The sequence below is a fragment of the Aedes aegypti genome, chromosome 1, assembly GCF_002204515.2.
Source record: "Aedes aegypti strain LVP_AGWG chromosome 1, AaegL5.0 Primary Assembly, whole genome shotgun sequence".
NCBI classification, from domain to species: Eukaryota; Metazoa; Arthropoda; class Insecta; order Diptera; family Culicidae; genus Aedes; species Aedes aegypti.
This window is the reverse complement of record NC_035107.1, coordinates 154,663,901-154,691,192: the sequence shown is the minus strand read 5'-3', so window position 1 is coordinate 154,691,192 and position 27,292 is coordinate 154,663,901. Positions and strand designations below refer to the sequence as shown.

The 27,292-nt window shown below is 37.5% G+C and overlaps 1 protein-coding gene and 3 long non-coding RNA genes across 8 annotated transcripts in view; 3 read left to right on the top strand and 1 right to left on the bottom strand.

Annotated features, from left to right (window-relative positions):
* Window positions 1-1,454: 1,454 nt before the first annotated feature.
* On the top strand, window positions 1,455-3,051 carry LOC110678549. Its single transcript, XR_002501725.1, has 2 exons — window positions 1,455-2,376; window positions 2,433-3,051. It is a non-coding gene; the product is annotated as an uncharacterized LOC110678549 (long non-coding RNA).
* Window positions 3,052-10,327: 7,276 nt separating this feature from the next.
* Window positions 10,328-11,791, top strand: LOC110678547. Its single transcript, XR_002501724.1, has 2 exons — window positions 10,328-11,040; window positions 11,097-11,791. It is a non-coding gene; the product is annotated as an uncharacterized LOC110678547 (long non-coding RNA).
* A 347-nt stretch (window positions 11,792-12,138) lies between these two features.
* LOC110678542 lies at window positions 12,139-12,946 on the bottom strand. Of its 3 annotated transcripts, none has more exons than XR_002501720.1 (3): window positions 12,921-12,946; window positions 12,558-12,854; window positions 12,139-12,494 (listed from the first exon to the last, which is right to left on the bottom strand). It is a non-coding gene; the product is annotated as an uncharacterized LOC110678542 (long non-coding RNA). The 3 variants fall into 3 exon arrangements; XR_002501722.1 differs by having other exon boundaries at window positions 12,558-12,848; XR_002501719.1 differs by lacking the exon at window positions 12,921-12,946 and having other exon boundaries at window positions 12,558-12,867.
* Window positions 12,947-13,153: 207 nt separating this feature from the next.
* The window catches only part of LOC5577889 (E3 ubiquitin-protein ligase Mdm2), an 87,584-nt gene continuing 73,445 nt past the window's right edge, over window positions 13,154-27,292 (top strand). The window contains exons 1-2 of one of the 3 annotated variants that reach the window (XM_001663539.2): window positions 13,154-13,388; window positions 13,450-13,614. In XM_001663539.2, coding sequence (XP_001663589.2) covers window positions 13,361-13,388; window positions 13,450-13,614 — 193 coding nt within the window. In that variant the 5' untranslated portion in view covers window positions 13,154-13,360. Of the gene's footprint in view, window positions 13,389-13,449; window positions 13,615-27,292 lie in introns of those variants that run through there. The other 2 variants (XM_001663540.2, XM_021851542.1) reach the window with 2 other exon arrangements.

Sequence of the window (27,292 nt, the reverse complement as noted above, 5' to 3'; positions counted from 1 at the left end):
CATCTCGAACCCCCATTTCATGATCTATGGATATATGTATTCATTCAAAATTGTTGTATTTTATCTATGAGACTCTTTTATTCATAAAGAGCGAGAGGAAATGTCGATCAATTTCTCTCCCCTGAAATCTGTTTAATGCGTTAGGGCTTTGTTTAGTGAGTTACGTTCTGTTATTTCTTCTACGAGAAAGAATTGTGATTCTTTCTATTGATGTTTCATTTGGTGAGGAAAGGAAATCAATCGCCGAAGAGAATTCTTTCTATTCGTAATAACTGGGCGAATAGTAATGTTAACACACACAGTGGCTTCGTTAATAAGGAACTTTTATCTTACCTTATCACATCAGCAGCTTTAGCACAGGACACCAACGCGCCAGGCATCCAGTACACCCATCATCCTAGTTGTGGATTCGAATCCTGATTCCAACAAAAAAAATCATTGGTATGGTAAAGAAATCCAAAGGTAGTCAATGGATTCATTGTTTTGTTTATTTTTAACGCAAGCCCTAAACATACATTATTTTAAGCTAATATACATCATGAACCCTAAATATACAAACATAAATGCTTTAGTAGGGCTTGTGCATTAAAACTGCTTTACCGAGTATTGCATTAATTTGGTTGTTGTGGGGCCCTTTCCCACTTTAATTATGCTTTATAAAGCTCTTAAAGGTTATGTTACTTTAAAACAAAATCTGATAGCACACTATAGAGCAAACATAAAGTATTCATATACAGCTTCGTGGTTACTTGGGTATTTTTTTTTGAAGCTTGTGCAATATTCGCAGTAATCATTCTTAAGGAAGTGATGTTGGAAAAAATGTAAGTTATTGTTCGACTTACCGAATATTTTACCAAAAACATGGGAAAAGTGGTATTTTTCTTAAATTTACTTAAGTTTCAAATATGTCCGCTTATAAATTTTCCAAATATACTCTACTACATCTGAACAATACAACGAAAAACTTAAGCAATCATCTAGTCCATTTAAAATTAGTTTTGAATGTTGTATATTTCTTTTTTGTTAGGTGTACGAATATGGAATTGAGTCAATTATAGACACAAACTCAATACTTTTCCATTATTCCAAAGATTTAAGCAAATGAATACAGTTTGTCATTGCCAAACAATAAATGACACCTGTAACCTTCATAATTGATAAAGTATATCGAAGTCCATGCACCATTTAATAGTTTTATACCAACTTATATCAAGTTCAAGAAAACAGTGCCCCGTACGAAAATGAAATTGAGTCACTGTAGTTGCATCAATATCACTTTATATGCTACTATAAAATATGGCATGTAAAGTCATACTGCATTACATGTCTCATTAATGCAGTATTAAAGTGGAAAAGGGCGCTATTAAAGTGTAAATACAGCTACATTTCCTAGCTCTATGTTGGCAATTGCTAAAGTATAGTTACTGTCTGTACCGTATAAAAGCTTTAGCCAAAGTGTATTTAATGCACCATTATTTTAGATCAAAAATAGAAACACAAAAATATTATTGTATATTTTTTTGTTCGTTGGATGTAAGGTCAGTGTTGCTTACGAAGTTGTTTGTCTGTTTTTTTTTTGTGTGACTGGTGGGATTCGAACCCAAATTAAGTGAGATGTTTTCGATGACTCGCCGCGCCTATCCTCCGGACCATGGATGCTGCATGTTTTGACCGGGAAATTGTGCAACTTCAAGCAGCGCCCTTTCGTTGCCGGTGGCAAATACTGTCGATTTCACTCCAACACGCAGAGAACTAACAACGATTCAAAACAATAATTATTCTTGTTGTTTTCAATAAGCTTTTTCAGTTTGTTGTAAATCAACAAATTGTGCTGAAACAGCAATGACTTTTATCAAAACAAATAAAAATATTGTTGGATTTGCTGGCAGCATTTTCAATTTGATTTTTGTTGAAACAACAAAATCAAATCTTTATTTCAAATCATAGAGTTATTTGTTTCAGTTACTTTTATTGTTATTTGAAACGAAAATTTAACTCAGTGTGTAAGGCAGTGTGTGGCCCGCCATTTTATTTCGCGCTGTAAACGGAGTGTAAGAAAAAATGGCTGACGCGGAAGAGCTCATCGAAGAACTCGATGTGGAAAAAAATATCCGTGGAGGAAGTCGAGCTGATAGAATTGCTCAACAGTTTTAGAATTACTGAAGCTATTATTGAAGCCCTTCTTGGTAAGTTTTAACCATTCTTTTATAGAATTTCAATTCTCATCAGCCTTTTTTCGTGATTGCAGTTAATTCTTACACGATTGAAACGCTAAAAGTGATTCAGCGGCAAGAAATCGAGCTGCTGATTCTACCCCCGTCGCTTGCGGAGTGGACCAAATTCATTCATACATTGGATATTTGGAGAACAGCGCAGGTACTTATGCCATTTTCAATCTTTAATTATTTTTGTTGACATAAAACTATTTTTAGGGGCTACCAAAAGTCCAAAAAATTCCAGCAAGTGGCAGCAGCTCTGCTTCGGTGCAAAATACCATTGTAAAGCCTTCTGAACCAAGGATCACGTGGGATTCATGCACGGCCACCTATTTGCTGAAAAACTCGTCGGAGGCACAAGCCATCATACGAAAATACAGCCAAACACCGTTTCTCTCAAGATCCGACAAAATGTATCACCCACTGAATTTTAAAATATACGGTGTTAGAAGTTATGATCGTTTTTCTTAATTTCAAAATAAGAGCAAAATAAAATTTAGCGGGGTGGAGGGGGAGCAGATCTGGGATCAATAAAATCTTTATTTATTTCTAATAAAAACATTTTCAAATTAAAAACCAAGTGTGATTTATTTTAAAAATGTTATGTTTTATTTTAAAGCAAAAATATTGTTATTTCGAAAGAAAAAAATATTGAATCAAAAATTAATTTTGTTGAACCGCATTGGACCCAGCTGTCAAATTCAACAATTAATATTTTTAAACTGAACTGCTTATAGTTATTAAAACAATGAAAGGATATTATAAGCCGGCAAATAATACAGAAAAATGGTTGAAATGATACAGATTTTTGTTGATATTAAAAATGTTTTCGCTGCGTGAAGTTAACCCATCACAAGTGTGTAAGCTCCCTCAAAGTGTGTAGTAGGGATACGTCGAATCATGATAATGTTTTTAGTGCACTTATTCCTTGCGGTTCAAGGAAAAAGTGCACCAAATACGTTTAGATGATCCGTTGCAAGCGTGCACCATAGTTTGTCATAGTTCAATTGGGGGTGAAGTGCGCAATAAGTTGGTGAACGCTCTTTTGCTGTTGAGATTTTGTTTTGTTTTCATTGTGTGGGGCTAAAACGGTTGCTCATCTTCACGCTTTATGTATCGTTTTAGCATCTTGTCACATTGAGTTGGTGATAGGTGTGTGGTGTACGCATGGGCCTATCAATCGTAAGGTTTTTGGTTGAATTGCAGGGTGATGCAACATTTTTTTTGATTTCAAATTCTGGTTTCTCAAAAGACAGATCTACGAATTTCAACCAGATTTCTTGTGGGAGTGAAAGAAAGATCGACGATAAATACTGCATTGAAGTCTTCCCGTTTTTCTTGCGATGAAGCATTGAGTAAGATGATGCAATGAAGCATTGAGCGGTGACCGTATATCACCCATTAATGCACATTTCATTGCTACAATAAAGCAATGCTACATTGCATTCATAAAATCGAATTAAAGCATTATTGCACGCATATTGCGGAATAAAAGCAATGATGCATTGCTCTCGTTGAATTAAAGTTAAAATACGATAATACCTTATTGCTTGTGGTTACTTGTTGTCGTCCTACCTTCATATGGGTCCTTTCACATATTTCATAACGCTGATGAGGGTAAGTGGGTGTCTTCAAGATGTTACAAGTCATACAAAATTCGGAAAACATTCATACAACCCCCTCGGGTGGGTGTTGAAAATGACTATTTTTGGCGTTATGAAATTTGTGAATCAACCCTATAGCTTCGAAAATGTGGACACCCTTATTTTCAATAACAGATAGCAAAAATAATACAAACAACTTTTTATCATATATGATATTATTTTCAATCAATGTGTACCTAATTTTCGTTCTAAACAGCAATTAAAGGTTAATTTTGAACGTTTCTGTAAAAAGAATTTGAATTACGAACTTTATTTTACAACAAAATACCCTACACTACGCTGTACATACCTCCAAATAATTGATGTTATCTCAGTATTCAGTTATCTTCAAATTCATATTCAGATTATACTCAAAATAGGGCCCCATTCTATAGTTTATTGGTTTTATAATAAAAACACATAATAACTTGCATGAGCAGAGAGGATCAATATACTTTTACTAGACCATATCCTGTTGTTTTCATCATTTCAAATAACGTATGTGTTGCGGTTACAGCAATAATATTTATTCTATCAAACTCTATAAGGTACCGTAGGGCAAGTGGGTAATGGATTTCGCATAGTTGGGAATTTTCAAATTCTAGAGACCTTAAATTAAAACAAATGAGGTCGTATATATTTTTTAGCTTGACTCCCACCAAATATGAGCAGTATACTGAAATTGATTTTTATGTAAAATTAAAGAAAAAAGAAAAAGTAAAGTAAAAGTAAAAGCACAGAAAAAGTTTTTGAAAAACGTCTCTTCACTTTTCACTTGCCCCACAGGTGGGGCACGTGAAAAGTTTATCGTTTTGAATAATAATAAATTCAAAAACTAACAGTTACATTCACGATTTCTATTACCTTTAACATTTGTTGAATTTTCTTCTGTTCAATTATGTTTGTTGAAATGAATCGACATTATAACTGCAACATTTCCAATGTTAGTTCTTACATCGTGGGACAGCAATTGCATTTCTGATCTGTAGAATTTCCACCGCCCGGTTTTTGTTTTTAAGAAAATCGGATATGACGTCGAATAACTCTTCAAGAGAAATCAAACGGAATCCTTCAATAAAGCATTTAGAAACTTTTTTTTATGTGGATACACCTATACCCTTTTGGCCAGGTGGAAGCAAAAGGATTTTCGGAACTAGCTAACTTACTACGACGAAATATACGATCAACGAAAGAAAAAACGCGTGTGCTTTATTTCAACTTTGAAAACAGACAGAACAATGTTTTTATTTTGAGCGCGAACACCACACCGAATGTGCAGTGCTGCCAGAATTACTTCTCTGCATGTCGACCCAAAGTAAATTATATGCCAACACTCCTCCTTAATTTAAATTGGTCGACGCTGGTTTCAGTTCAATCCCATCTTCTCCGCAAACTTGTTGACCTTGACCGTTCCGAGAGATTTCGTCAGAGCGTCGGCAATCATGTCTTCAGAGCACAGATACTCCAGCTTGATATCACCTTTCCTGTAGAGATCCTGGACAAACATCTCCTTGGTCTCAATATGCTTAGACCGTTTCGTCGTTCGCTCGGACCTGACAAACGCAAGACATGCTTGATTATCTTCAAAGATGGTTGTAGGTCCCTTTTGCTTCACCCCGATGTCTTCCAGAATACGCCTTAGCCAAATCGTTTCTTGAGCCGCATCACAGAGTGAGATGTATTCAGACTCCATCGATGAAAGGGATACTGAACTTTGCTTGGCGCTCCGCCACGAAATGGCAGCTCCTCCTATCTTGAAAACATAACCGGACGTCGACTTCCTCGACTGACAGTCACCCGCCCAGTCCGCGTCAGCAAAGCCCATTAACTCCATAGATGATCCGTTGAAAGAGAGCTTCTTGTTTAGGGTACCTCGCAAATATCGAACAACCCGTTTTGCAGCCACCCAGTCAGCCTCAGATGGTTGGTTGACTTTGCGGCCGAGTACTGATGTCGCATGAGCTATATCGGGCCTAGCATGAACAGCGATGTACAGGAGTGACCCGACCAGGCTCCGATAAACAGATGAATCCTTCAACAATGGGCTTTCGATCTCGCCACGAGCATAGTTTTCTTCCATTGGCGTGCGCGCCGACTTACAATCACCCAGTCCGAATTTCTGTGCAGTTCGCTGAATGTATCCCGCCAGGCAGACACTGTAATTCCCGGCAACACGGTTCACCTCCAGTCCAAGAAAGTATTTCAAATTCCCCAGCGAAGTTATGTCGAAGTACTTCTTCAACTCGGCGTACACTCGGTCGATCAGGCTTTCATCCTCGCATCCAACAACGACGTCGTCAACATAAATCAGAACATAAATCTTCTTACCTTTGATCTCCGATGTGTACAGACAGGGGTCAGCCGAGCTCTGCTTGAACCCTATCTTCTTGAGCACGTCGTCGAACCGGCTGTTCCAACATCTAGCGGATTGTCGGAGGCCATATACGCTTTTATGAAGACGACACACCATTCGTTCTCGACCTGGTGCAGCGAACCCCGGGGGCTGCCGCATGAAAACTTCTTCGGCGAGGTCGCCGTGAAGGTATGCAGCCCGGACGTCCAAGTGCTTGAGATGCATTTTCCGTTGGCTAGCCACAGCCAACAAGGCTCTTAACGTGGCCTGTTTGGCTACGGGCGCATAAACCTCCTCGAAGTCGACGCCGGGTTTCTGACCACAACCCTGCGCCACTAGGCGCGCTTTGTACCTAACGACGTCGCCCTTCTCGTTCCGCTTGATGGAATACACCCATTTGCTGCCAATGGTTTTCTTCTGCGGCGGCAGCTCCACCAGCGACCATGATCCAAGCTCACGGTGCGATGCGAGTTCTTCGTGCATAGCTTTCAACCAGATCTTCTTCTGTGGACAATTCACTGCTTCCTGATACGACGCCGGCTCGAACTCCTCCTGCGTGCTAACAGCGTTGATCTCCTCAATTAGACGTGTCGGTGGCTTCCCCTTGTTACGCCTGTGAGAACGGCGCCGAATTTCATCCTCCGGAAATCCTTCGAACTCAGACTCCTCGCTTCCTTGCTCCACCGAAAGAAACTCTTCATCCGATGCACTGAATCGATATTCTTCTTCTCGATCTTCTTCGCTGTGCACTGAGTCCGCTTCATCCACGTTCACGACTACAGCCGGATCGATCTTGACATCCTTTCTGCGTAGCACCTCTCTGATGGTTTCGTTACCTACTAGCTCTTCAACGAATCTTGCGTCCCGACTAATTACCACAGTGTTTGTGTCGGGGTTGAGGAAGCGGTACGCTTTCCTCCCTTCAGCATAGCCGACGAAAATCATTCGAACGCTCTTTTGGTCCAACTTCTTCCTTCGCTCTTTCGGCACGTGAACGAAGGCCGGAGAGCCAAACACCTTCATGTGACTGTAGTTCGGCTTGTCTCCGTGCCACAGCTCACAGGGCGTCCTTCCAGTGGCCGAAGCTGGTACGCGGTTCAGGATATAGTTGGCCGTACATACCGCTTCGCCCCAATATTTTTGATCCAAGCCAGCCTCAGAGAGTAAGCAGCGCGTCATCTCAATGAGCGAACGGTTCTTTCTCTCTGCTTTCCCATTTTGCTGCGGGCAGTAAGGTGCAGTCAGCTGCTAGACGACACCGTTCCTCCGGAGCACCGCCTTCATTGACTCACCTGTGTATTCACCACCGCCGTCACTTCGGATGACCTTCGGAACCTTCCCGAACTGTGTGCGGACCATATCAATGTATTCCTGGATCTTTTCTGCTGCCTGTGATTTCCGCTGCAACAGGTACACAACGCAGAAACGGCTGCAATCATCAATGACGGTCATGATGTAATGATTGCCGCCTGGCGTCGGAACCTCCATCTGGCCACACAAATCCGTATGGACTAGATCCAGTATTTCCTTCGTTTTCGACTCCGATTGCTTCGGAAAGGGTAGGCATGACAACTTTCCTTGGCAACAGGTCGAACAGACCGACCGAATCCCACAGTCGACGAGCTTGAGACCACTTCCCAGTTCGTTGCGAACGATCTTGCTAATGTCGTCGGGATGGCGGTGCCCCAAACGGCGGTGCCACAAATGTTGGCAATCATCCCGATGGCGTGCAGTTGCTTGCAGCGAATGTTCACCTCGAAGCTTAAGCTGATACAGGTTCCCATTCCGAACTTCAGCGACGACTATATCCTCGTTCTTCTTGATTCGGCAGCCATTCCGGTCAAATACCACCTTGTACCCTTCATCAGCAATCTTGCTGACGGATAGCAGGTTATTCGTCAAAACTGGTACGTGTAAAACCTTCTGTAACTTCAAATCAACGGAACCACCTCTCCCGTTGTCCGCTTGAAGTTGTCTGTCGCCGATGCCTTCCGAGAAAACCTTATTCCCATCCGCCAGGCATATTTGCTCCCGATGCGAAGAATCAATGACGTCCAGCTTCGAAATGTCCCCGGTCATATGGAACGTGCAGCCGGAATCGAGGAACCAAACATCATCAGCCGCATTCGAACGCACACCGAAACAAACTTGTCCATCCGACTCCGCTTTGTTTACCTTCTGCGCTCTTCCGCTGGAACCATCCCAGCCTGAATCCCGATCGCTGCCATCTTGCATCCCGGAACCAGTGTTTTGCTTCCGCTGCTGGTCTTGCTTGAACTTCGGGCAATCCCGCTTATAATGGCCTTCCTTACCGCAATAATGGCACTTGAATTTCGTTTTGGCTGGTGTTTTAGCTGCTTGCAACACGGATTCTTCGGAAACCGATGGGTGCTGTCCATGTTCACATCGGCGTCTCCATTCCTCCAACAAACGCCCCTTGACGAAGTCCAATGTCAAATCTTCCTCTGGTCGCGATTCCAAGGACATAACGAGCACGTTATAAGATTCCGGAAGGCTCGATAAAATGATGGCAATCAACCAGTGATCCGACAGCTTTTCACCTATCCCAACAAGCCGGTTGACGAGCATGGTGATCTGCGACAGATGGTCAGCCATGTTGCCTTTGTCCGGCAAACACAACGAAATCAGCCGACGGAGCAGGTAAACTTTTCCTGACATCGACTTTCGCTCGTGATACTGCTGGAGGGATTCCCACATCTCCTTAGCAGTAGATTTCTCCATGACGTGGCACAACTGGGAGTCTTCCAGTGCCAGACCGATGACTGATTGGGCGATTCCATCCCGCGACAGCCAATCCTTCGAAGGAACACCCGGAATATCCGCCTTCACGATGTCCGCTAAGCCTTTTTCGCCGAGCACCAACATAACCTTGTACTTTCATAGGGGCCAGTTATGATCCCCCAGTTTTTCAAGCGTCACTTGCTCCGACATTTTCCGGCAACTTCCGACGGACCGACGCGATATTTCCGCGAACCGAGCTAGATTCCGACAGTGCCTGGGCCAATAACCTTTTGACCAGGTGGAAGCAAAAGGATTTTCGGAACTAGCTAACTTACTACGACGAAATATACGATCAACGAAAGAAAAAACGCGTGTGCTTTATTTCAACTTTGAAAACAGACAGAACAATGTTTTTATTTTGAGCGCGAACACCACACCGAATGTGCAGTGCTGCCAGAATTACTTCTCTGCATGTCGACCCAAAGTAAATTATATGCCAACATACCCCATTTTTTATGTTTTGATCTAGCTTTACATAGACATTCCTCAAGATTTCCGTGCGTTCTCTTATATTGGAACGTTGGCAACCTTTTATTAGAGAAGTTCCATGATTTGGCCATGGTAATAGCATTTAACGCTTTGAGTATAGTGTTTCTTGAATTATCAGCACGTTCTGTTGTTCTATAATAATTGTGAGCCTTGTATAATTATAGCTACCTAAAGAGAAAACACAAATTCAATCTGATGAGAAATTTTTTCATTTCCCACGTGATTAGAAAATTGCCAGTGTTTCAATTTAGTTATTTTTAGGTCTATGTCGAATTAATTCTAAAACTTTTTTAATTGCGGTTTTAAAACTGCCAGAGGGGACAACCTAGAAATGGTACAGAAAAATATTTTCCTCAATTTTTTTGCACGCCGCCAAATAGCTACGGAGTTATAGTTGACAGGTTAACAATATTTCGCTCTATTATGCAATAATAGCTGAAAAATCTCAGAAATCTCTTACCTATCGTAATGTTCTCAATGGCATCAAAGGTTTACGCATGATTCTAAAACGTTAATTCACATAGTCAGTAAAATATACCAATTATTTTCACTTACCCCATTTACCCACTTGCCCCGCGGTACCTCAAAGGTTTACGCATGATTCTAAAACGTTAATTCACATGAGCCTCTGTACGCGTCATAAATTCTTTTGTTCTTTTGACATTTACTGTGCGCCGTGTGTTGGTGCTGTCTCGCTCTCTCTCACGGGCAACTTGAAAACAGGGCGCACAGTAAAAGTCAAACGTTTTATGGCATGCATAGGCTCATAGTCAGTAAAATATACCAATTATTTTCACTTACCCCATTTACCCACTTGCCCCGCGGTACCTTATTAATGTTTGGTAGTGAAATATAAAAAATAAAATAAAAAATTAGCAATGTTTTGATACGAACATTCACTACACGCAGAGAACTAACAACGATTCAAAACAATAATTATTCTTGTTGTTTTCAATAAGCTTTTTCAGTTTGTTGTAAATCAACAAATTGTGCTGAAACAGCAATGACTTTTATCAAAACAAATAAAAATATTGTTGGATTTGCTGGCAGCATTTTCAATTTGATTTTTGTTGAAACAACAAAATCAAATCTTTATTTCAAATCATAGAGTTATTTGTTTCAGTTACTTTTATTGTTATTTGAAACGAAAATTTAACTCAGTGTGTAAGGCAGTGTGTGGCCCGCCATTTTATTTCGCGCTGTAAACGGAGTGTAAGAAAAAATGGCTGACGCGGAAGAGCTCATCGAAGAACTCGATGTGGAAAAAAATATCCGTGGAGGAAGTCGAGCTGATAGAATTGCTCAACAGTTTTAGAATTACTGAAGCTATTATTGAAGCCCTTCTTGGTAAGTTTTAACCATTCTTTTATAGAATTTCAATTCTCATCAGCCTTTTTTCGTGATTGCAGTTAATTCTTACACGATTGAAACGCTAAAAGTGATTCAGCGGCAAGAAATCGAGCTGCTGATTCTACCCCCGTCGCTTGCGGAGTGGACCAAATTCATTCATACATTGGATATTTGGAGAACAGCGCAGGTACTTATGCCATTTTCAATCTTTAATTATTTTTGTTGACATAAAACTATTTTTAGGGGCTACCAAAAGTCCAAAAAATTCCAGCAAGTGGCAGCAGCTCTGCTTCGGTGCAAAATACCATTGTAAAGCCTTCTGAACCAAGGATCACGTGGGATTCATGCACGGCCACCTATTTGCTGAAAAAACTCGTCGGAGGCACAAGCCATCATACGAAAATACAGCCAAACACCGTTTCTCTCAAGATCCGACAAAATGTATCACCCACTGAATTTTAAAATATACGGTGTTAGAAGTTATGATCGTTTTTCTTAATTTCAAAATAAGAGCAAAATAAAATTTAGCGGGGTGGAGGGGGAGCAGATCTGGGATCAATAAAATCTTTATTTATTTCTAATAAAAACATTTTCAAATTAAAAACCAAGTGTGATTTATTTTAAAAATGTTATGTTTTATTTTAAAGCAAAAATATTGTTATTTCGAAAGAAAAAAATATTGAATCAAAAATTAATTTTGTTGAACCGCATTGGACCCAGCTGTCAAATTCAACAATTAATATTTTTAAACTGAACTGCTTATAGTTATTAAAACAATGAAAGGATATTATAAGCCGGCAAATAATACAGAAAAATGGTTGAAATGATACAGATTTTTGTTGATATTAAAAATGTTTTCGCTGCGTGTATGGAATATGTATATGCATTTAAGAGCCAAACTGATAGAAATTAACTAAATCGTTTGGTTTTGGATTTGTTATAAATGATATATTAACCAAGATTCTAGAGTATAAGATGCCAATATCCACTCGTAGCTACTCTAAAACTGATTATAGGTTTTTGAAATTTGTTCAGAATTCGCAGTAGTCATTCTTAAGGAAGTTATCTTGAAAAAATATATATTTATGTTCGACTTAGTGGATTTATTTTACAAAAAACATTGATAAAGTGGTATTTTTTCTTAAATTTACTTAAGTTTCAAATATGTACACTTATAAATTGTCCAAATATACTCTCCCTTATCTATACATTGCAATGAAGAACTTGAGAAATCATTCAGTTCATTAAAAATTAGTTTTGAATGCTATATGTTTGATTTATGTTAGGTGTACGAATATGGAATTGGGTGATTTTTAGACACAAGTTCAATACTTTTTCATTATTCCAAAGATTTTAGTCAATGAATACAGCTTATGATTGTCAAACAATAGATGACCTCCGTTATTGATAAAATAAATCGAAGTCCATAGATCATTTAATAGTTTTACACCAAGTTGATATCGAAACAGTGGCCCGTACGAAAATGAGTTTGAGTCACTGTATATCAGCACTTCCAATTTCGAAAGCTGTTTGTAAGGGCGTAGGATTCTGAGCAAACTCCAGTGGGAATTGTCGATAATCAAACACCACTAAATCCTCCAGATAGCACCGTATTTGTATCGATTGTTCCGGATACGTCTCCTGCAGGGAATAAACAAACAGTTTGGTGTGAAAACTTTTCGCATATTTTTAATTTAATCTTACTTATGTGATGTGGCCAAGGACGCGGCTCGTTCGTAGTAAACAATATTGAATAATTCTCCATCTGTCAAAATAAGTCTACTCGGAAAGCAGACTTATTTTTGACAGATCGAAATCGGAGGGGAAATAATTTTCGAACTGTCAAATTTAAGTTCGATTCCAATTTAATTTTCCAAATCGCGACGTTTGCTTATCTTTCTGAATTAGCGTCGTCTGCTCTTTTGACTGAAATTTATGCGGGACTTCTGAACGAGAAAATTGTTTTTTGTTTTGGAATCGCGACGTCTGTCGAATCTGAAACTGACAGTATAATCGATATCACTAACACTAATATAATGACTGATAAACGATAAGTGCGGCACATACCGCTGCGGCGTAAAAATATGCATCCAAAAATAGGCATCCAATGGGACAGACCCTAAAGTATGTTGTCCATGAGCAGGCACGAGTACGGTTTGGTGCTGCGAAGTCAATATTTATTTTCGCCAACAGATGACACTCTCGGTTTTAGAAACAACTTTGTAGCCGTGCTTCAATCCAAATGATAGTTTTGGGCGTTTATGATAAAAGATCCAAATTTAACTCCGGTTTTGAGTAGTAATATTTAACCGTGTTAGGTACGCTCTTTGGCTCAAATTGTACGAATGAAAAATTTCCATTCCTGCTGTGTAATTCGTGTTCGTCTAGTTAGTGGTCTGGTAATCTACAGAAAATACTAGCAATATCCAGTAAATAGTTTAGCAGTGCAGACATATTTTCATATTTTATGAAAGTGCGCAGTGATTTGTTGTCTAGAGCGATTAAATATGAATTCTTGTGAATTGAAAACTATCGGTATGTATATAGCTAAAATGGCCGAAATGCGAATGAACGTATCACGCGACACTTTTCGTAGGCTGGAATACAAAGAAACGTTGCAGCAGTGAAGTAGCAGAACTAATAGCACCGTCGATTCCAGATGTGGCGAGTTTCTCTTACATTACATTGGCCAAGGAAAGTCCAAACCGAGTGCTAGAATCTGATGAGGACAATTATAACAGCTTTAATGAACAAGAAACAGGTATTTTTGATATAATGTTGAACAAATTTATACAATTATGAAAATGCGACGAAACAAAATACGCGCATCATTGGACAGTACAGATAATAAGGACATTTTTTTTTTAATTTACGCAAACCCGCAAACTAGTGCGGCTTTGTAAAAAAAATGCCAGAAGAAGAAAAATCAGCACGAATTCACGTTAACAATCAAATTATGTTGAAGATATCTCTAGACAGCAAATGTCAAACACGATGCAACATGTTTAAATACGTTTCCCATACTCTTATAGGATTTCCAATTCCCATTGCAGACCTTATACGTCGAATTCGTTTTAGAACAGTAGTTTTCCAATATTTCAGGATAATCAGGAGGGAATTTGTCCAAACAAGTCTACAGTTTGGGTTCAGCCCCTAAAAAAACATACAAAAGTGTTAAGTCTACACCAGTTACCTCTACACCAGGCCTGACCAAACCTTTTTGGCTCTTTTTCGTCATAAATGGTTGTCACGTTCGCAATAATAGTCCGATCTGAGATATTTATACTTCAAATGAAAGCTTGGTATTGTATCTGATTGATTCATGTATAAACATTCAAATTTATATTATAAGAGGAAAATAACTATCATTATTTTACAAATTTTCAATACCAGTTTTTTTGCTCAAAATTTATTCATTCGAATTTTCATTTGAAAAAAGCGATGCGCAATGTTAGGACCCATTTTTTACAAGAGGGTCTTAATTTTTGCGCACTTCTAGCAATTCGGAATGGCATGTAAATACATGTACGTACGTCCATGCAAATGACAAAAGCTGTCGATCTTACCAGGAATGGTCACTCAATCCATAAGGCAGTGGCTACATGTAATATTCCTGAAAGTACCTTTTGTATGAAGCTGAAGGCAAGGTGTGCATTGAAAAATCTCGGAAAACTCACTGTATTGACGCAGGAGGAGACTTTTACTGTAAACTTGGATAATTGATTGCGCAAAAGTTGGCTTCCCAGTTGATGGACAATGATTTAAGCTCCAGTTGCCAAGCAAAAAGCGTTCAATTATGGAATATCCGTACAGGCGGAAATTTAATAAAAAATAATTAGGGGAAGGGGTGGTAAAATGAACAGTATGCCTTTTACCGAGGAAAAACAAATTTCGATGAGTTTTAATCACGCACGGACGATTTAGAGCATAAATCGGGGTGTTCGAGTTGATACGTAGGTCAATTGAAGGAAAAATATCAACGAAAACTAAGATTTTAGAAAACCACATTTGAAAATTAGAACTGACGTAACTTTTAGCTCGGAAAACTTGAGGTTTTTCAGTTAGGTGAATATCGTTATGATATGATGTCAAATCTGATATCTTTTTAATTCTTTTTGCATGGGTAACAATCATTAATGGGTGTATTTTCGGAAAGGCAATGAAAGTTTTCAGAAATATTTGTTTTGCTCACGTTTTTTGCATGATGTTCATTTTACCACCAATAGCTGTTCATTTTACCCACATAGTGCAGGTAAAATGAACTGTTACCAAAATCGGCAACAATATGGTAGACGGTTTTCCAAAAATTTAAACGACTCGCCGAAGATAATTTGTATTCGTTTATTGCTACGGCTTGTGCGTTAAATTTTCCCTGTTGGAATACAATAATGCGTTTAATACATTAATTATTGATCATTTCACTAAATTCATTATTTTTTTTACTCACGTTTAGTGCCTACTTCGTAGTTTCCGTAGGGTCCGAAAATCGGTATTGTACGGTTTCCGTTTGTCTGTGATTCCTACATAGTTAGTTTAGTTTTGTTTGTAAGTTGATATTCCAAAGATATGTAACTTATTACCTGAATAATTGTAGATACTTCCCAAGGTACAGCTAATTGTGATCAACTTTCCCTACACCAACTGTGATTCTATCTGTGATATTTACAAATATATTTAAGTTTAACTGCTTTTAAGTATTTCGAATCTAGTTTAAGAAATTCACTTTTACCTTCTGTCTAATACGGCTAGTAACTAATAAATTCACCGATTATCCAAATTCACTAGTAAGTAATTAAGAAAGAAACTGTTTTGCAAGACTAATTTAGATCACTTTGTTTTGTTTTGGTTATTCCAATACGCTAAGTACCTTTTTGCCATATCGTCATCTTTCACGTTTTGATGATTCTCCATCATCAACCGTATGACGTTGAACCGATGGAGACAAGTTATAGTGGGGCTTGTTGGTAATGGAGGCACGTCCGCAGATAGCGGAACATGAACATTTGCTTCGTTTTTTGATAGCGATGAAAATATGTGAACATTTAGCTATTTTAGTCTGAATTCATGTCGCTGCTATAGATAACATCCCTATTTGTGATGTTGTGCGATAGAACCATATAAATTTCTTATTTTTCTATTAGAAACAAGATGATTTCCTTAAGGTGTTCATTTTACCACCCCTTCCCATCTGTTGCGGTCCACGATCGTCATTGTATTGCTGTTTGCGTTTGACGTGCAAACCTTGGCTAACTGGACTTCAAATGCGGTAACACAAAGCAATCAAAGGATACTTAGCAACCATGAGCCATGTCACCGCCAACCTAGCAAAGAAAACCAAACTTTGACTTCGCCTTCCTTGTGAAAAATCTTACCGCATTTGGTGTTCCCGCATTTGATATTTGCGTTTCAAACGCACACAGTCTGATAAATGGAAGCAGCGAGATTTTTTTGCAATTTCTTATCGTAATAGGCCTATTCACATGACGTTCCAAATCAGCTGATCGGAAAGCACTTTGACAGTTCTTCTATGGAAATGACAGCCTCGTGTTAGCACCGGTCCTCCACCGATGTAAACAAATGCATAGACGGACCTGTCACATGAAAAGGCCTATAGGCTGATTTTCACCACGCCAATCTGTCATGAAACGGCCTACTTTCCTGTACTGAAGTATGCAGTGCGGGAATAGTCATAACGCAACTGAAACCAGTGCTGTAATGATTCATTACGCAACGCTTTCTCATTACGCAACTGTTTTGAGTTGCGTAATGAATCATTACACAACATTTTTTTCAGAAATTGTAAAATGATGGTGAATGCATTCCGATATTATTTCTGATACCCTCAAGTGGTCTTCTATGAAATTGCAAAAAATGTTGTACGTAACTCGTTGCAGAACTCGATTTTTACAGCACTCGTCGTAATTATCCTACTCGGCAAGCCTCGTAGGATAAATTTACGACTCGTGCTGTAAAAATCATCATTCTGCAACATGTTCCGTCAACTACTATTTCTCGCTTGTTTACCGTTGGGGATAGGTGTTTTTCTTTACTGGCACGATAAACAATCCACGAACTTCAAATAGCAATAGTTTGCCCCAGGCGTGGAGCAAGTTTAGAGGGGTTTTATCATGCACTACTATCCCCCCAATCTGATCAAAGTTGTAGCAGTATACAATAACAGTCTCTCATAATGTGCAGCATGTTATGATAGTTACAGAGAGCGATACGTGAGAGATTCTCTCAATTTTCTCAGGATTCAATCCCCGCGAGAGATCGATACATCTCCCGAACTTATCGATGCTTTCCATGGATTCATTAAGGGACAGCCCCTAAGCAACCTGCAGCTTGAAATACTAATAGACAAACGAGAAAACTCTCGAGCACAGCTCGCCTGAGCCACTGCTAAAGACTCGTCAAGTTCATCTGGAAATCCTCCACTTTCAGCTGACGACATGTTGAGAAGATTTTGTTTAAAATGCTTCCGAATAGGGTAACGACTGTTTATTTCGTTCTTAAACGCTAACAGTTGGTGCCAGCGGCATAAAGTACAGGCAATAACCTTTCGAACATTCAGCTTCTTTCACTGGCCGCCGAGCGACGACACTGTTGTTTGTATTCCTCCCACTGAGCGCGCTACGCTGGATTCTCAAATTTCTCAAACTTTCAACATAAGCGCATGGAAGAATGGTAGTCGGAGAACTGTCAAAACGTATGGAATATAATGAAAAACGTAAATTACTTGCAATTAGGAAGATGGATCAAAAAAGTAGTGATTAGAAATCAAGTGTAAAGTGAATACATAACTTATTGTGTTTAGTTCATCTTCCGTGGTGCTTTCTTTGCTTCAGGGTTTCGTTTTTACTACCACTGAAAAAAAGCCATCTATTGCCTTTTCAGTTTTGAATATCGCCCTATTGTGCGAAATTGAATCGGTCACGGCCATCAGCAGTGGATACGAGCATCAAATTTCGTAGTTATTCACTTATATAATATATAATATAATTTTATAGTTATTCAAAGTGATGGAACAAAATAAGAAAAGAAAAACAAGACAATAAAAAAAAGTTTAATAATTAAAAAAAAACAAGAGAATAAATTATATAGAGCAACGTACGTAAACAAATAAGCATAAGCTATGGCTGTAAACTATATTGTTCAGATTGTAATCTTGTGAGTATATAATAAAAAATAACAACATAGTAACTCACTATTCGTGGTCACTCTATGTTTGGGGTGGTTGAATAAATTAAAGTGAAATTCACGGAAAAAACTCCTGATGAAACTCATATTAGTTGTACCCTTTTTGTTCAATGCAAAACCAGTAAAAAAGTAAAATTATTAAAAGCAAACGAGCATTTTAAAGTATGCGCAAAGTTAGGCACATCATGCGTAAAGTTTGGAACAATTCAGATTTTGTGCGCAATGTTAGGCACAAGGTGGTGGATCACCTATAGCATTTTTTTTTTTTTTATGGATTATTTTTATTTTTTTTTAATTCTGTGTTCTACTAAAGGGTTAAAAGCCTATCGTTGGCAAAAGTTTAAATGAAAAAATACAGATTTTAGCCTTATTTGAAGCGTAAATAGGATGATAATGTCTTAACTGCGCAAAGTTTGGTGCGTACACGGTATTAGTCTAAGTACTATTAATACACATCTCGATTTTGTTCTAAAAATGATCGAAATAAATAGTTTTGCTTAAAATTTGAGCTCCCTTGCACCTATAGTAAACCTATTGTTCCTTTAGTAGCACTACTATGTTTTATTAAACAAACTAATTGATTATTTAGGAACTTTTTTATATCATTCTTCTTTCTGGCGTTACGTCCCCACTGGGACAGAACCTGCTTCTCAGCTTAGTGTTCTTTATGAGCACTTTCACAGTTATTAACTGAGAGCTTACTATGCCAATGACCATTTTTGCATGCGTATATCGTATGGCAGGTACGATGATACTTTATGCCCTGGGAAGTCGAGAAAATTTCCTTTACGAAAAGATCCTCGACCGGTGGGATTCGAACCCACGACCCTCAGCTTGATCTTGCTGAATAGCTGCGCGTTTACCGCTACGGCTATCTGGGCCCATAATATATTTTTTATATCAATCGAAAGCTTTTGATCCATACTTTAAAATAAAAATGTAAAAGTTTTGTAAAAAACACGGTTTTTAATTGTATCTTGCCTACGCCGTGAAGCTGGGTTTACTATAGGAACAGAAATTAGAAATAGTGCTACTATAGAGCGGTTCCACGCCGTTTCGCAAACCCGATTATTTTTGTATTTTTTGAATCGCCTGAAAATTTGCATACAGATTCTTTATGACCAAAAATGCCATTATGCACTTTCAGACCGCCATTTTGAACCTCGCCTTATTTTTGAGAAGGGCGTATCGGAAAATGCATAGCAAATCTTTAAAAAACTGTAACTCGAGAACGGTTTGTCCGATCGATTTGAGATCTTCTGCAAAGTTGTAGGTATTGCTTAGGACTATATGGAGAAAAATATGCACGGTAAAAAAAAGTTACAGATTATTTTTTATTCCAAAAACAAAATTTTAAAATCAATTTTCTCCAGAAACGCATTTTTGATATTTTTTTTTTTGGATATGTTTTAGGGGACAACTTATGTGATTTATTGCACAATGTTTCAAAATGGAGGAATTATGGACAAAAAAGTTATGATTTTTTGAAAAATTACAGATTTTGAAAAAAAATTTAAATAGAGTAAAACAATATTTTTTATGTGATTATTTGAAAGTACAGAAAAATTGCAATCGAAAAGTACTTAAGTAAATTTTTTCTAGGTTGCATCAATTTCGAGATATACTCATATTTATATAGAATTTCCAAATAAAAAAGTAAAATAGGCCCTTTTCAAGCATATTTCGTGTTTCTCCATTCCAGAAAAAAATATTTTGATTGAGCGAATCGTAGCTGAATCGTTTATCGTTTGATCAAAACATTTATGCTTAAGTATTGAAAAAAGAGTGCACGGTAAAAAATATAAACGATATTTTCAAATGAAAATTTGAAGCTAATAGTTCTTAAAAACCGCAACATTGATGTTTTTAATTTTTGAATATATTTTGCGGTTGTTGTAGGTATTGTTTAGGACTATTTGGAAAAAAATATGCACGGTAAAAAATAATGACAGATTTTTTTAATAAAAAAAAATAAAATCGATTTTCTATGAAAATACATCTGTGATTTTTATTTGGTGGGGATTGCTCATCAAACCTTCCGGTCCGCCTCATAGTTACGTACTATTTGGTGCTGGGTGTAGTTCTTGTTTTTCCAGCTGTATTGAAAAGCATGAGCCATAGTCTTTGGCATACAATCGGATCTATCTTTAGCAGAAAAGAACCGAAATGTCTATCGACGACCGGTGATTGCTAGCAGATATAGTGGAGAGCTTGTCTTGAAACGTTCATCGCTTCAAGCTAGTTGAAAAACTGAATACACTGATTGCCTGTCGATCAGAGCCGAACTAGGCATAGATCGTATACATACATCTGAATCTACATGTCTCCGATGTATTACATCGTTCCAGGTGGGAGTTATCTGATATGTGAATATGGTACCATAACAGAATTTTCCATCTGAACGAAGTGATAAATCATAATATTCCGCAAACTGTATCACACATCTACAGAATGTATTGCGTGAAGTTAAGACACAGCAGAGTATTGGGTACATAGGACCAAGTCCCTGCCGGGTGGCGCGAAACTGATGAGCGATAGACAATAGAATCAACAACACTGCCATAAGGGATAGTAAGCATGTGACTATTGTCGAAACTATGATTAGGAGGCAAATCAACATCCCAAGATCAAATTTTTGTTACAACCCAATGTAGGTATTATTAAATTAGGCTGTAGAAAATGATAAATATCTGATCACTTAGGAACCTTGCAACAGGTAATAAATGTATAAATTGTTAAAATTGCCGAATCATACGCGGAATTTATTAAACGGATCATGAAATTAGGACTGAAATCATAATGATGATAGATTATCAACTTTCCTGTCGTCTTGCTATTTGTTACCGTTAGAATCACCAAACTGATTGGTTTCCCACTACTTACACCAATACAACAGCACGAAAACTGAAGTATTATAATCGCGCGTTGGAACTTTCAATATCCATATATTACATCAATAGTGAATTCTTGTATGTAGCCAGTATAAATAACAGAATCATCAACTTCTTGAACATTCTTTAACTGAAAACAGGATGCTTGTTTTATCAAACATGCTCAATCTGCACCTAAAATCTCGGATCCAAATAGTTTTCTAAATAAAAATTGTGTCTAAATAAAACGTGTAGGCCAACAAAACATAATTGAGTAGGAGTTTACAAGTTACTTAGCACATGAAAAGCAGTTTAAATTAACTAGATCAACACTAATGCTCACATTTTTATATTCTCATTTCATCATGGTCCTCATTGCTCGAGCGGAGACGAACACCCTGGAGATGGAAAAAATCGACAGCGCTACGATAAGGAAACGTAACAGATGAGAAACTATCGATACATTTATCAATTATAAAACCCCGTTTTAATGTTAACACTTTGTTTCTGTTTTTTCTGTTTTTTTTCGTTTCAGCAATCAAATAACCGAACCAACTCTACTATCTTTTCATTTCTTCTTCGTTATACTTATAGTCCTTCTGGCACTGAACCGAGTGGTGCGCCTTCCGCTTTCTTACTGGTGCTGTTTTTCCTGTACATTTGGCATAGTGTCGGAGGTGGTGTACTGTATTTGCTATACAACGCGCTACTTTCGATATTGTGCTTGGCGTGTGGGGAGGCAGTACTAGTGGTGAAGCGGAGGGCGCCATTCGGTTTAGTGCCAGAGGGACTATATCTATTTAATGTATCTGAAGCTTGTGGGACCGCTTTAATTCCGGCGCCTGCTTGTGGAAGATCCCGGTGTGCTAAACGGTATAGGACATGTTAACGGGGGAGGCTTGGTAGGTCCTCACCCAGCCCGTGTCTAGATGGGCGGATAATTGTCTGCCAGGGTGTGGATTGAGCAATTACAATTACAGCAATTACAAATACATCTGTGATTTTTATTATTTTTGGACATGTTTTAGGGGACAACTTTTGTGATTTATTGCACAATGTTTCATAATGGAAGAATTATGGACAAACAAGTTATAATTTTATAAAATATTACAAATTTTGAAAAAAAAAAACGAAATAAAGGATAACAATTCAAATAAAAAAAGAAAAATAGGCCCTTTTCAAACATATTTCGTGTTTCTCCATTCCGGAAAATTTTATTTTGATTTCAACAACACAAACCAAGTCAAGTCAAGTACACAACACTGAAGACGGCTTTACAGTTGAGGTTGAAATAGTAGAATTAAAAGGAACAGTTCTACTCATCCTTTTGTATATTTACAGGCATTCTACTAAACAGGCTCCACAAGGGTTTTCATCACTTTTGCCTGTGTTAGTAGGTATGATGAACAAACACGTTTTTCCCATACCCATACATTTGGACATGGTAAATGAATAATAGAAAAACGATGCTTTAAAAAAAAACAAAAAAACACCTTCTCCATGGTTGTACGATCTTGCCGCGATGAGAGGGCAAGATGCCCATCAGCCGGGCTTAGCCCTGGAGACCAAAGGTACACGGTTGTGATAGAATCACATTTTTAATGCCACGTTTAGATTTACCGTGTATATCTCGGAAGTGATGCATCTCAGTTAAATTTTACTTGAGTATTTTTCGATAGGAATTTTTAATATTTAAAAATATATAGTTATTTTTCTGTACTCAAAAAAACGCACCAAAAATATCGTTTTATTTATTTTTTTAAATAATTTATTTATTATCCAAAAAATTTCCGTTTTAAAGCATTGTGCAAGAAATTACAAACAATATACTGCAAAAGTTAAAAACATCAATTTTGCGGTTTTTAAGAACAATGAACTTCAAATTTTCGTTTGAAAATTTCGTTTATATTTTTTTAACCGTGCATACTTTTTTAAATACTTTAGTATATAGGTTTTGATCAAACAATAAACAATTCAGCTACGATTCACTCAATCAAAATAAAATATTTCTGGAATGGAGAAACACGAAATATGTTTGAAAAGGGCCTATTTTACTTTTTTATTTGGAAATTCTATATAAATATGAGTATATCTCGAAATTGATGCAACCTAGAAAAAATTTACTTAAGTACTTTTCGTTTGCAATTATTCTGTACTTCCAAATAATCACATAAAAAATTATTGTTTTCCTCTATTTCAATTTTTTTCAAAATCTGTAATTTTTTAAAAAAAATCATAACTTTTTTGTCCATAATTAATCCATTTTGAAACATTGTGCAATAAATCACATAAGTTGTCCCCTAAAACATATCCAAAAATAAAAAATATCAAAAATGCGTTTCTGGAGAAAATCGATTTTAAAATTTTGTTCTTGAAATAAAAAATAATCTGTAACTTTTTTACCGTGCATATTTTTCTCCATATAGTCCTAAGCAATACCTACAACTTTGTAGAAGATCTCAAAACGATCGGACAAACCGTTTTCGAGTTACAGTTTTTCAAAGATTTGCTATGCATTTTCCGATACGCCCTTCTCAAAAATAAGGCGAGGTTCAAAATGGCGGTCTGAAGGTGCAAAATGGCATTTTTGGTCATAAAGAATCTGTATGCAAATTTTCAGGCGATTCAAAAATTACAAACATTAAATTAAAAAAAAATTCGTCATGTTCGGTGGAATTGCTCTATAGGCACAAGTGTTCCTATAGTGATACAAGCGATAATAAATAGAAAAATATGAGTTGTCTTAGTTTTCATATTTTTCCTACAAAACCAGGATAAAAAGCTTTCAAATGATGTAAAAATAATGCCGCTGCCTATATTTTTCGATTTTATACGAATATTTGTTCTTAGCTATGCGGCTATTGGTACATCGACCACGCTGAAAACTGGCACCAAATACGAGGATTTTCAAGCTTCTGGGAATTTTCCATTATTAAGAGACATGTTGAAAAGGCGTTCTAAGGGAAGGGTAAGTTCTTCTGAGAGATTTCTGAAGAACACAGGTGCAATGCTGCTCCCTTTTGATGCGTCCAAGTTTTTTTTAGTGCCAATAAGATTTCTTGTTGTGATAGTTTTTCAATAGATATACTTTTAGAAATTTCTAGGAAAAAAGAAAAGAAATTTGCGTAATAAGAAAACCACATGAATCGAGTGTGGTAGCCATAGGAATTTCGTCATTCTTCTTCTACTTCTTTCTCCTTCGATGCAACATCTGTTACATCTATTTATGGCACAGCAGAAGTTGCTATAACGCCAGTCACTTTGTTTTTTGTTTGGTCAGTTGGTTTAAACTTGCAGTTTAAGCTATTTTAAGAATAAATTGACGCTTATATTGAGCTGTTCTGTAATACAATCCGCATGGTTATTAAATTAATTAACTCATTACGCGTAATAAAGGTGGACAAATTATGAGTGAATAACTGAGCTGGTTACAAGTTTAGAATCCAAATCCCCACAGACCCTTTTCATAACCCACATCTATCCATCTCATGTTACTACACACGCGCGCAAAGCGAGTGTGATTTGTTATGTGTCGATACTGTTTGCCTATCATACCTAAGATAAAGATAAAGATGCGGGAAGGCTATCACGTGTCGTTCTCACTCAAGTGACGACATGACTATACTGAGAAAAATCTACACGTCAAGGTCGTGTGTTTTACTTATAGATTTGCGCAATGAGGAAAACCACATGATTTGGGTGTGGTAGCCATATGGATTTCGTCATTGACTTCACGGTATAGTATCATATGTATCAACATTAAGTTGTCATGTGAAACAAACATGAATTTCCAAATATTAGTTGAAGGTGATTGTGTACGCATTGAATACGCATATTGTTGCTCTCAAGTTTTTCGTTGAAAATTGTTGAAAAATCGAAGAAAAAATTCTATCTTCCGGCTATTCATATTAATCAGTACTATCCGCTTTAAATTGAGTGATTAAACCGTAATAAACATCGCAAGTTAACCGATTAACTACTGCAAAACTAAAAGACTCGAGTCTGCTTCAATCATCGACACCATTGTTCTTTGTAATCTCGGACAAAACATGTACTGTGAAAGCTGCTCAAATTCTATCACTGTAAAACAAGAATTGTTCGTCGTATGCGGTAAATGTTGCAATGCATTCCACGCCGGCTGTGTAGGCTTGAAAGAAAATGCACTGAGAGTGTTATCCAAAAACATAATCTGGCTCTGCGATGATTGCTTACAAATGTTCTGTAACGATTGTTTTCGTGACTTAATGGATGCTCCACAACAGACCGTAGAGGTCCAAACTGAAGATCGTGAAGCTAAAATCATGAAGGATGTGGACGAATTGAAAGCACAAGTGGCTGAGATAGTTAAAATATTATCGCTTGCTGATGGATTGCAGAAGTCAACACCGCCGAAACAGTCTTCAACACCGATATCATCTCCTGAATGCGATGGCGCAACCAACTCAGCGAACAATAGTACTAGCTATGTGAATCGTTCGTGTCGCGATCATGGCAGAGATCATTCTTTCTCATTACTGTTGTCTAATGTCGATCGACGAGTAACGGAACAAGACATTGATAGGCTTGTGTTTGAGCGGCTCGGTATTTCAAACGATGAATGTTTCAAAGTTACGAAACTTGTACCGAAATGGAAGGCATACGAGGAGCTAGACTACATATCATTCAAAGTAGATCTCGACGAGAGGTGGAGAAAGGCAGCAATAAGCACCGATACTTGGCCACGCGAAGTGAAATGCCGCGAATTCATCAACCAGCAAAGGATTGTATGGAGCCCTTAGGAATGGACAAAATTGAGAGTGCACTTAAAATTCAATGTTAATTACGAAAACGCAGTAGAAGTTCGATTGTTTTTACTTATGTTTTGTTGTTGTTTGTCATAGACCTTTTTTTTTGTTAACTAGATATAAGATTCAATCATTGGGGCCAAAAGAGCCTGTTGATTTGACGTACACAAATAAACAAATAAACAAATATTAAATCATGAAAACCAACTGATTTGCTTATTTTTTTATTTTTTTTTTTTGTATGGTATTCAGTTGGAGCTGCCTGACAGCTGAACCCTCGGTCTGGCTTTTGTCAAGTTTCCCCTCTACCAGGACCAATACTCAGACGGACTAGGCAATGGCGCCCACATGAACACTGCTTTTTATTAGTATTGTGACGTGGTAGTTTTTGAAAAGTACCCATATTCCCTTGCTTCTGAGAAAAGGAAGCATTGTGAAAATCAGCAGCTCCATCAGAATTTGTTTGAAATAATAGTGTAGTAATGTCATTACTAACACTGTCTAGTCGAAATGGTTTTGAATAATTTGTCATTCAAGTGCTATTCTGATTACTCCTGTCTTTTACGTAAGATTAGAGTCTTAAATGTCAATTGTCGTCAAGTCTTAACAAAATTAGGCTGTTTAGTAGTAGTTCTAGTTAATTTAATTTTTTGTTGTTAAAAGTATTTATTGGTCATTACGTTCATATATCCTTAAAGAAAAAAGTCGCTTTCCTTGTCTGTTCAACAATTTTTCGAAACTAGCAAGTGTATCCTAGTGATCGATCTCAGCGTCTTACTTTCCATAGTCATTTTTATAGTGGATATTGAAGAGTAAAGTTACCTTAGGCTTCTATTACAGTCTCCTACAAGATTCACTTTTCGGTGGCAAATGCAATGCTTCACAACGCCTACTTGCTACTTGTAAATTTTGCGAAAATGAAGCTGGAATTAGATTATTTATACCGCTGTTACAAAAGAGGTATTTCTTATTATGGCAATGTAAAAACCATATTAAAATAAGTTTGTCGCCACTTATTTCTACTCAGTGAATCTACTAGTCATTTTCCTAAGAGTTCTTAAGTATTCCCTACGTCGTATATGATAACGATGTATCTAGCTAGCTAAGTAAGAGTGGCTACGGATCATTCTGGTTAACAAAAGGCAAACTGAACGTCACCAATAGTATTAATGTTCATTTCGAATAGATTAATTATTTGAAATGGGCATCAATTCTATCAATGACGCAGAATGTCCGTTGGATCACATCCGAGATATTATTGCGTCTATGCCATATGAATTATGACGCGGCTTTAAGCAAAAAATGCCAAAATGTGATACCACCACTACAGGTTACGCCTTTGGTTTCCATCATATGGGCTAATGGATTATGCCCTCCCATCGCGGCAAGGTCGCATAACCAAGGAGAGGGGAAAACCAACTGATTTGCTTATTGAATTCGAAATGTAGTAGCTTTAGATAGTCATGTGTGATAGAACATGAATATCATGAGACTGAAAGAAGAAATTTGATAGAGAACTCTTGCTCCCCAAAATATGGATTCGAGGCTCCTCTGCTCGTCGCAAGCTCACTTGTATTGGGCTGTT